The sequence below is a fragment of the Lycorma delicatula genome, chromosome 1 (genome assembly GCF_047948215.1).
Source record: "Lycorma delicatula isolate Av1 chromosome 1, ASM4794821v1, whole genome shotgun sequence".
Lineage (NCBI taxonomy): Eukaryota > Metazoa > Arthropoda > Insecta > Hemiptera > Fulgoridae > Lycorma > Lycorma delicatula.
In genome coordinates, this window is record NC_134455.1 from 19,396,473 (window position 1) to 19,408,559 (window position 12,087).

Below are 12,087 nucleotides of genomic sequence, written 5' to 3' on the forward strand. Positions count from 1 at the left end.
TTTTATTCATTACGTGCATGAATTAGAAAGTAATTCACTTCTAAATAAAGCTTCCTGAAGGTCCTATGAAGGAATCGTACTGTACCTGTCAACAAATTTAAGTTTTCGTAATAAATAATATTAAAAAAAAAACTGCGTAGAAGAAACGATTCACTTTTAAAATATATGAAAGTATAATTTTAAATTATTTATATGCTAAAAATAGTTACGTCATTAATGAAGCTGCGCTATGTGGCATGCAATGTAGAAAAAACGGCTAAAATATTTAATCAAAAAGAACTAATTATTTTGAAAAGTTATGAGTTTATACTACTCCAGTTATAAAAAAAACTTACAAATACTCTATTTTCCCAAAAAAAATAAGTTTTGTCTGTTTTCTTACGTCATCAGAACATGGATGGATATCTAATATATTATAATTGTTTCGTATTTAAAAATAACAGCAATTCACGTGGTAAATACGTTCAAAACGATAACTACAGAATAACAATCATTGTATTTAATTGTTAGTGTGTCTGGCAATTATTGTATTGACTATAATAATTGACTAACATGTTATAATTTTTAACAATTATAATAACAAAAAATAAAAACCTATTTTATGAGAAAGGAATAATTTATAATTATTATTACTATTAGTATTTTTTTTAATTTGTTCAATAAATAAATATTAAATCAGAAAAATTTTATAATGACAAAATTTATTTTAATACCATTAGAAAATTATTTAAATACTTTAAGCAATATAAAAAATATCAACTCTGTATTCTTTATGCTCACACGTTTTGGTGTTTCTAGAGCGGTCTATCCTACGTGGCTGTTCTACAATAATATGATGAAAGAGTCTATATTACATCCTCTCAAGAGTTTTGTGATCGATCGATAGCTGTTCCAAGTGCTCTTACAGATTGATTCCAAAAAATGTCATTTTGAAGTTTAGAATTTCAAAAATAAAGAACCACAAAAATAAATTAAATCTCAAACTTCTGTGAGTACCTGTAAATACTGAAACGGTCTGATTAAATCTCTGAATTAATAAGACAATTATTTATATAATTTCCAAGGTCATCCGATCAACATTTTAATAATAATCATTTAATTAAGTAATCGGGAGAAAATATTAAACGGTGGATAAATTAAGCCAACAGTAGAATTCGTTTAATCAATTTAGAAAAAATAATCGGCTTAATAACCACGGTATGAAAAGCGAACGTCCAACACACTTTAATCGTGCGTAAAATAAAACGCTGTGCAACGTTTTGTTAATCGTGTCAGTTAATATCGAAAGAACCTCGCGTGAGATCGAAACCTAGGATTCTCTTCAAAAATTATTTCTTCGCCCGTACCTGCCTTTATAGATAGACAAAATGATCGCGTGACTAAAGAAGGCGCTGACAGAGTATTTTGCAGTGCTTTATTCGGATTTTCTATTTATCAATTCTTTTTTTTTACTTTGCTTTTGCTAAAAAATTTTTGTAACGATTTATATGAAGAGAGCATCATTCCTTGGTAGGATTCTAATAATAAAATGATATCGAGTCACTGGAGGAATCGATATTGCCTAAACTTAAAAGCAAGTAGAATGAGTAGGGTATCGATATATTTTCCTGAAAATAAATATTTATTTTTTATTATTTATCCAAGAAAGGGATCCCTATCTCCGTTACTTTTTAATCTTTACATGGAACTAGGAGTTAATGATGTTAAAGAACAATTTAGATTCGGAGTAACAGTACAAGGTGAAAAGATAAAGATGCTACGATTTGCTGATGATATAGTAATTCTAGCCGAGAGTAAAAAAGGATTTAGAAGAAACAATGAACGGCATAGATGAAGTCCTACGCAAGAACTATCGCATGAAAATAAAAAAATAGAAAACAAAAGTAATGAAATGTAGTAGAAATAACAAAGATGGACCGCTGAATGTGAAAATAGGAGGAGAAAAGATTATGGAGGTAGAAGAATTTTGTTATTTGGGAAGTAAAATTACTAAAGATGGACGAAGCAGGAGCGATATAAAAATGCCGAATAGCACAAGCGAAACGAGCCTTCAGTAAGAAATATAATTTGTTTACATCAAAAATTAATTTAAATGTCAGGAAAAGATTTTTAAAAGTGTATGTTTGGAGTGTCGCTTTATATGGAAGTGAAACTTGGACGATCGGAGTATCTGAGAAGAAAAGATTAGAAGCTTTTGAAATGCGGTCCTATAGGAGAATGTTAAAAATCAGATGGGTGGATAAAGTGACAAATGAAGAGGTATTGCGGCAAATAGATGAAGAAATAAGCATTTGGAAAAATATAGTTAAAAGAAGAGACAGACTTATAGGCCACATACTAAGGCATCCTGGAATAGTCGCTTTAATATTAGAAGGACAGGTAGAAGGGAAAAATTGTGTAGGTAGGCCACGTTTGGAATATGTAAAACAAATTGTTAAGGATGTAGGATGTAGAGGGTATACTGAAATGAAACGACTAGCACTAGATAGGGAATCTTGGAGAGCTGCATCAAACCAGTCAAATGACTAAAGACAAAAAAAAAAAAAATCTTTTATCCTTTATCTTAAGAGGTAAATTTTTTTTCAAAACTTGTAACTAAGGTAATTATCTTTTTATTACCTCAAGTTTTCAATTTTTTTAAATTTATTTTTGAAGTCATAATAGGCATACATTGTTTTGGAGTTTAGTTTAACGCAGTGATGCTTGTGGTGTTTGCAGTTCATTGGTTTTTCAAGGTAATGAGATTAGATTCATCATTGAATCTGGTTGTTAGTGTGTCTAGCACCTATTTTATTGACTGTAATAAAGTGCATTGATTAACATATGATTATTTTTAATAATTATAATAACAAAAAATAAAAACCTATTTTATGAGAAGTAATAAACTTTTTTATTTTTTTTATTTTCTCTCCAATTGTTGCCCGTAATAATAACAATAAATACTCGAACTTTAACAAAATTATTAAAAAAATATTAAGAAAATAACCTGTTCCAAGTTGCTTACTATACACATGCTATTTGTTATTTTTTGGACAAAATAAATAGCAACTTAAAAAAAAAAGGCAAACAAAAGGAAAATTATTTATTATGATTTTCATGGCTTGTAAAAGTAGAAATTTATACGGTATAAAAATGTATTGTCTTCAAGTCGTAAATACTAATATTATTACATCATTTCTTACATACGATATTAACTTTTATTTCAGAAAATTATTTTGATAACTGGTTACCGAAAAATTATCAATTAGTTCAGGTTTTTATAAATTAATTGTTTAATGGATAGATTTGACATTTACCACCATAAAAATCTATGGAAGCGGAGTTTTCAAAACCAACATTATTATTACAAATAACTAAAACAATATTTCGATTCAGGCTTGTGTAATTATTATTTACTTTTTTTTTTAATATTATTATCTCAAACGAGGAATATTTAACTATTTTAAAGAAGAAAATTAAATGGATAAAATTATTAGTGAAAAAGATGACAGACTCTGACGAAATCGAAGTAAAGAGCAGCGGTTAGGAAACAAACACGCTAACCACTATCAATATTCTGCATCTAGGCCGGCCTAAACTTGTTGTCATTACACTATTTACCTGTTTAACTTTAACGATCGGTGAAATTCTTAAACAAAAAATAGTTCTACTATTTCAAGATTATTATTTCAGTATAATTAGAATTGCGCGTGCGTTAACTCTACTCGCTTAAAACTAACACAGAGTGGCTTTGATTTTATTTAAAATATTTTTTTTTTCTATATTTATCTTATATAACTTATTCAACTTGTATAATATACGTAGAAATTAACTGGTAATCCCTAACAGAGGATGTAAGTAGATACATACATAACAGCTAGTTATAAATTAAACCAGAATAACTACAGAGCAACAGTACAACGGGAGATGATGATTTATTTATATATATAACTTAGTATGAATAGTTTATAATTATAATTTATTTTCAACCTTGTAATCGTGCTTAGATTTTCCCCTATTTAAAGTTGTATGTATGTTATAAATATCTAGATTGCCCTGAAATATAACCGCAGTTGTTTGTAAAAAGATGTTATAAAATATTGAAAAAATTGCCCGTTTCCCGTTTCGATGGGCTCTGTCTACACAATTTAACTTGGATTTATTTTATTATTTAATACAGCATACTTCAAGACATTAACACTATCTGTGTACTGAATGCTCAAATTTCATGTATTTATTTGTTTTATTTAACACTATGAAACTCAGAAATACACGTAATATTATTATTATTAAATATACTTGTATTAAAATAAACGTATTTTTAATAAATTACATAACTAGATGAATGAAATTACTGATAAAAATTTCAAATCTTACTGAGAATTGAATCCTGGAGTATCAAGAGAAATTATTGACAAAAGGTACACAGAAATATCAACTGATGAAAAATTTTTATATGTAGCTGGAGTAGAAAACAAGCAAAAAGGTTTTGGAGTGGTGTTCGCATACAAGCGAATTTGGACAGTTTATTAAAAATTAAAAAAAAAAAAAAAACTAAAGGGGTACGTTGAATCTCCAAAGTTTATGTTTAGTTTTAAATGTGGAAATAATTGATTGAATATTAAACAATTTATTAATGCTTGTAGTTACGTAATATGTACATCAATAAAGGAAGATTATTTTGACCTAGATTTATTTGATTCCAGTTTATCTATCTATTTTTTTTTCAATCAGTTTAATCTAAAATATTTCATCAAATATTATGAATGTCTGATTTAAAAAAATAAAAACAATCGTTAATTTAAAAATTATCTTATAGAATAAAACTAATTCAACCACATTTATTTAATTTTTTATTCCGACTATATTAGCGTCCGATTGGTATCAAATAACGAGTAATTAACTTTAGTTTAGTATAAATGACTTATTACGAAACGAATTTTTATTTTTTTTATTTTTATTTTCAAGGGATTATTGTAATTTCATCGTTTATTAGCATATTTGAATTATTATTTTTTAAAGAACAAAAAAGTTTCAATTTGAATAGTTGTCAATCAGCTAAAGTTTAACCGTACATTCGTATTATCATTTGAACATGACAATATAATTTGTAATAAAGTAAATATTAAAAGAAATTTATCAAAAAGGAGTTTATTTCCTATAATACGTACAATAGCCTAAGTTTATCAAAAGTTTTTGATCTTTGTTGCATCACAAAGAAAGAATAGGCTAATTTAAGTTTACAAACTGAACTCCAGAGTCTTTTATTTTAATTGCCGAACAATCATAAAACTTTTTGCCTGCAAAATTAAGAGCAAAAAAAAATTTGTATTATATGTCAACTAGCGAGAACATTTCACAATCTTCAAACAGAGCTGAAAAGTAATAGTTATAACAGAATGAAAATATAATTGAACTACAACGTACAGAAAAATGAAACAATAATTTGGAATGGTAAAGGGGTTACAAAACACTGTGTAATTAGGCAAGATGGTGTAAAAAATCTTATCAATCAATGTAATGGTTAATGATGATAATGTTTCCTTAATTATCTTGTTGTTTGTAATGGTAAACAGCACAATTATTACTTAAAGTTTGTTTCAATCTTTTAAAAATTCTATGGCAAGTACATACGGTCAGCCACAAATATCACTGAACGCATCTTAAGTCCTAGGTTTACGATATTAACCGTAATGATAATGTTTTCTAAAGAATATCAATCAGCTCAGTTTAATATCGTAATATAAGTTAATATAATAATTAATATATCTCATTATTAAATGTTACACTAAAGCTACATACTACATTTAAATTAAAACGGAAATAGTTGTTACAACATTCCTAATAATCAATAATTTCTTAATACACTACAGGTACAGAAAAACTATGTTTAGGTTTTCTTATAAATTTTTTACAGAAAATTAAAAAATGACAAGTAAACTAGCAAGCGAAAGAAAAAAAAAATCGGAATTATTTTCTGTTATATTACAGAAAATTTGAATAAAATGAATATTTAATAATTATCTGTTCGCCGACGCAAAAAAAGATAATATATTCGATGGTGGAAGAGTATGTTTTAATTTATTTACAGGCTTTTTATATTGCAACATAAAGAGAGGATATTAGAAGAACAAAATGGATAATATATTTAGTTCTGGGCGCTGTAGATTCCCTGATGGTTGCATACACTGACCGGGTGGTATTATACAGCTAATTAGTAGTGTCACCAATCAGCTGAAAAGGAATGGGCAGAAAAACAGCAAAGATAAAATTGGACTGCCGACAAAGGCACCGACCGTGTAACAATAACAAGAAGAAGCGAGATATACTAATCAGACGTGGAATCACGGAATGGGGGTCGAGGGAGATAGATTGATAGGGGGTTTGGTCATAAAGTACGGCCTAGCCGAGTGGCCAGCTCTACTATTGGCTGCCGCTTTTCGGCACGCCCTTCCCCCACTTTGACTGTTCCCACCCCCGTTAAACCTTTCTGGTGCTAGTGAATTATCGTTCTCACTTGAGTAAGGATTGTTTGAGTCCGTTCCTAACGCTGTACCGAACGATCCGTGTTAAAATTTGTTTCTACCGAATTAAATATCGTGATAACGTGTTCTCACAGGTGCTACGCAGGTTTCAGAACATCTTTGATGACTTTTTAGTGATTATCTAACGATTTTACTTAATATTTTACGTCTGCAACCGAGTTAAAGCCGTTTAAATGTCTACTGTGAGTGCTAAACGACGATCAGGTGGGGATACGAGTGGTATAAACATTTGGTACAGCAGCTCTTTCACCATTAATGATTACTGAAATTAAAACTCCGAGATAAAATATTATTAACACTGACATTTGTCACAGCAGTAGAACGTGTATGTTACATAAGAAAGTATAAGTGTATTTAATCTTAGTTATAGAATTTTATACTTACAGATCGATGATTATATGTACAATATTACTGTCGTTCAGCAAAAGCTTTATTTTCTGATTATTTTGAAGAGTGCAATAATTCGGAATCAGAACATTAAGAATTAAAACGGTATAGGCCTAAATTTGTTAAAAAGTGAAAGCCTAATTTATATTATTTATAGTAATAAATTTATTTGAACTTATACTTTTAATAAAACGACATTATTGTTTATAACGCTGTGTAGTTGGAGGTAAAAAAAAAGACTAGTGAATAAATTTTTGTCGCTCCTAGATTTTTGAAATGTTTTAAATAACCACAGTGAACTGCAATTTTAAAACGATTAATGATAAATTTTACGTATTATTAAATATTATTTGAGAGAAAAAAGACTCAAAATTGTGATGTACGGACTGTAGTTAAGATTTGAGGGGACAATGTGGGAGAGGGTTTGAGGAAGTTGATGATGGCGACAGGAGGTTCGGAGGAGGAGAGTGCAGGTTTGGAGGCCAAGAGGTGTCTTCAGAAAAAAAAGATGAAAAGCGGTGCCGGTGTAGGTGTATGCTTGAGAAACGGTGGTGTAGAGGACTTTAAGGAGTGTTCTCCGAGAGTTTCTGACGCTGAAGAGGAAGAAGAAGAAATCAGTGTCGGATGTCCGTCTCCTGTTCTGGCCGAGGGTATGTCGCCGGCTTCTAGCGATAGCGGAAGAACTTCTATAAGCTCAGCGGCGACGACCGTGAATTGCCGCCGATCGTGCACTTCAGAAGAAGAAAACGACCAACCGGAGGACGATTACTTCAAACCGTTAAAGAGATTAAAAATGATGAAAATCGATAAAGTAAGTTATAGTATAGCGGCAGGAAAGACAAAGGTAACGCCTAACAAAAGAATCCATCGGAACAAAGAAGCGGCTGGATGTTCTTTAAGGAGACAAAGCTTACCTGAAGAATCGCCTCACAGCGGCGTCAAATCTTTCTCCATTCTAGATATTTTAAATCACCGGCCGGCAAGAGAGCCGGGTCCTAAGATCGTAAGACCGTGGGACTACGGCGGCTTAGAGGAAACGGCTAGCTCCTGTTTACCTCCGGCACCACCACCGGCCCTTATCCAGATACGTCCTAAATCGGCAGATTTCTGTTCCTCCACATGTAGCAGCGGGCGTTCCAGCACAGCAAGCGACTGCTGCACGAGTCCCGACATCCTTAACAGCTCCCTCGCGTCGAGTCGAGCCAGACAACAATCGCTCGCTTCGTCCCGTAAGGCTCACCACGGCGGCAAACCGCCCAATACATCACCCTTGGATGCTCTGTTCCAAATGACCAGCAAAACGTTCGAGGAACTGAACGGCGAATCCGGTTCTGGTAAGTGAAATTACAGTTTGAAAATTATCTTTTAAGTCTAAGACTTTTAAATTTAAGTAAAACTTTTATTCAATATGCCGCTAAACGGTTCCAACGTCGCACTAATTTGCAATTTTCTGTCTGGAAACTCGCATAAAATTTTACCAAACAATCGTTCTGAAAAATTATGCATAATAGTTTGAAAAATTTCCACTTACACTATTAAAAAAAAATTAATGAAACGTATATCTGAGCGCTATTCATCAGCACATTGAGTCTCAAAGTTCTAGTAAAAGAAAATAAATATATAGATGTCATATATTTACTTATATTCAAAAATATTGTACACTGACCTAACCGTGGTAAAATTTTTTCAAGCAAAATATCTTCGATTAGGTAAGAAATATATTTACCGCTCAGAACGTATTGAAGCTCCGATTGAACTTTTTTCTAGTCTTTACTTTCATTGATGTTATAATCTTTTGTTAGATTAATAAAAAAATAGCATTTCAAAACATGTAATCTATAATAGGTACTTTTAAACTGCTGGTGAATTAAATGTTTATAAAGAAATGCTAAGTACAATTACTTAAGTTTCAGCACTACTTATTTATTACATATTTATTTAAATCAAACCAAATAGACTTAATTTTAATTAGTTAATTTTGAAATAAAATATTTAATTTGTAATATCTGGTTGAGCTAAAGCTTGTTTATTTAAAATAAACAAGTTTTAAAAATCAGTTAAATTGTTCAGACAAAATTTATTTATTTTTTCCATAATAGATCCTAGAAATTTACTTCAATTTAATTTTAACGTAGTGAATTCAAATATTGTATTTCAACAACTATTTATTATTTAGGCTAAAACAGAATAACAGTTCATTTTTTTTTTCTATTAATTAAATTGTTTTAACTATTTTAGTTAAAATTATTATTAAAACCCTATTACTGTTATTAAAATAGCAATAGGAATAAAAATGTATTATTATAATTAGAATTAGAATCGTTCATAATTCTAATTTATAATTTTAATAATATTATTAAAATTTATAACTCTAATTATTTATGAAGATATTCTTAAATTTAAAATATTATTCATTAATAAACACCTAATTGTAAATATAATATTAAATTACAAACTATGTCCAGTAGAATATTAAAATTATTGTGCAATATATGGGCTTCCATTGATCGAGTTAATTTATATAAAAATATTATTATATCAGTTTAATATTACATTAAAACATATAAAATTAAACAAACTAAATTAAAAAGATGTATTCATTCCAGCCTTATAAAATATTGCCTGCAGTTTTATTGAATTAATTTTATTATATATCTTTTATAGTATAATTATAATCATAAACCTTGGTGTAATTAAGTTAATGCATTACAACTTCCAACAAATAACCAGTTTGTTATATTGTATTTTATAGATTATTGTAGTAACTTAATATTAAACTCATATAATTATTAATTCCAAACGATTTAATACAAATATAGCGTAATTATTTATTTTAAAATTTACTTTTAAAGTTAACTATTTGCTCTTGTGAATATATTTTAATAATTAATGATTATTATAGGGTTAAATAGTAGTAAAATAAAAGTCATTATTTTGTTAAATAAATTATAATTATTTTATATATTTTTGCGTCAATCCGCTGTAGTTTACTTAAGCGAAATAACAATTTAATTTAAATATTTAAAAAAATAAATGTTCATAATATTTTTTTTTAATAAAAGGAATAATTTAAAATTACGATTAATTTTATACAAGTAATCGTAATTTTTATTTATAATTTGTTAAATTATATTCTCATTTAAAAATTATTTTTTTAAAAATAAGATAAATTTATGGAGTAGAATACAATACCAGAATGTAAAATTTGTTTTATTAAAAGGTAATTTATAACATAAATTTTTGTTATAAAGCAAAACTCTAAAACTTTTTTTCTTCTTTTATAAATTATTACTATTGTGATTTTAAGAACTGGCAAATAATTAAAAATGTTGTAAATAGTTAAAGATAGTTTTAAAAATAATAACGCAAAATTTATTTCATATTTACCTCCTCTGAAAAATAATTTCAGAGGAAATATTAATCAAGAAGAATTTTGTTATAATATTTCTTTGTAAATTATAAATAATTTTTATACATGATTTATTGATGTGGCAATCATTTTTTTTTTCTTTTTAGTTTACCGTAATTCAAATAACGGTTACAGTAGCTCGTTTAATAGCTACATTTTATTTAAAAGGTAGTTTATGTCTTTTCCCGTAAAATTAATATTTATGAACGTCCAAATAAGAAATTAAAATCCATTAAATTATTGTTAATAAAATGAATGAAAATTATGGAAAAAAAGATGAATACTTTTCATTTTTTTGTACGCGTAATAACAGGCCGCACAGCCTATCAAAATCTATAGTCTACTTTATATACTAATCGTGGAATAATTTTAAATATAATAATGCCTTTAATTATTTTTTCACAATAACAATCAATATAAAAAATATTAAATTTACTTTAAATAATGCGGAAAAAAGAATAACACATGAAATCGACGGGAGTGTAATTACAAGTCGTCTAAAAAAACAAATTCATAAAAATTATATAAAGTAATGTATATAATTATATACATATCTTATATAATATAATCTTATTGTATAATAAAGTAATAAATAAAAAAAAATTAAAATATTTTTTTTGAAATTTTGTCAGTATTTAAAGATAAGTTTAAAAATAAAAATAATTTTTTTTTACACATTTAACCTTGTGATCCTCTGTAAAATATTTTCGCATTATTAAAATTAGTTTCCTTGTTTTGTTTAAAAATCAATGACATTCTCGGAAACAACGATCCGCTCTTCGCTATAGATAATCTGTCACTTTTATTCTCATGAATATTTTTACATTAATTAACCTGGTATGAAATTGATTAAAACGGAAATTAAGTTTCTCGATTATTTATTTACCACATGTGAGATTTTCTATTCCGTTTTCGATTTTTAACGGTACCAAATAAACTTTACAATAAAAAAAAACTTAAACTGTAAAATATAAATGCTGTTACATGAGCCGTTTTTCCTATTAATCCGGCAAAAAAATATAGCTGAAAGCAGTAATAATTTCAAATAGTTTAAAGTAACTGTTCACAAAATAAATTTTACGACGAATGGAAAATAATTGTCATTACTGTACATGAGTAAAGTTATCATTCAGTGAGTAAAGTGTTCGCTTTAAAACAAAGTGTTAAACCAAATTTCTACATTAAGAATGAAAAATTAAATAATCAAAATAAATTATTTTAAATCTATTTTATTCTACTTTATGGAATAAATAAAACGAATATTGAATTCTGGTAAGATAATATTAATAAAAAATTGAAAATTTATTCAACAGATTTTAGGCGTACTTAATAGGCCTAGATAATAAAATGGCAGGTAAAACATTTAGGAGATTTAATACTCTGTGAGCGCGCGCTCGCGTTTGTTATCAATAACACAAAGTGTTAACACAATGATACACAATTACACAAAGGGACTACGAAATTATACAAAAAAAAAACTATTTATTTTGAAACGTTTCATGCAGGTATTCTGAACGGAAGATATTTTTTTGAGATTAGATCTTAACTAAAATTATTTAATATACAGATAAAAAATAAACGTAAAAATAGGAGTTTAACTTCTATTTTTGATGATTGCGGCAAATTGAGTGAAAAAGTATCAATATTCGTCTAATCTTTAATTCTGCGGTAAAAAAATTTGATAATATTAGCTTTGCATTTTACTTTTTACGAGTTCATTAAATGTATATTTTTAAATCTACTTGTTTAAATATTTATACCGTTTAA

General features: G+C 27.9%; 1 protein-coding gene across 1 annotated transcript in view; it reads left to right on the plus strand.

Moving 5' to 3' along the window:
- Positions 1 to 6,511: 6,511 nt before the first annotated feature.
- Positions 6,512 to 12,087, plus strand: part of LOC142330140 (uncharacterized) — a 217,618-nt gene continuing 212,042 nt past the window's right edge. The window contains exon 1 of the mRNA XM_075375269.1: positions 6,512 to 8,245. Within this exon, the coding sequence (XP_075231384.1) occupies positions 7,348 to 8,245 (898 nt within the window). The 5' untranslated portion in view covers positions 6,512 to 7,347. The remainder of the gene's footprint in view (positions 8,246 to 12,087) is intronic.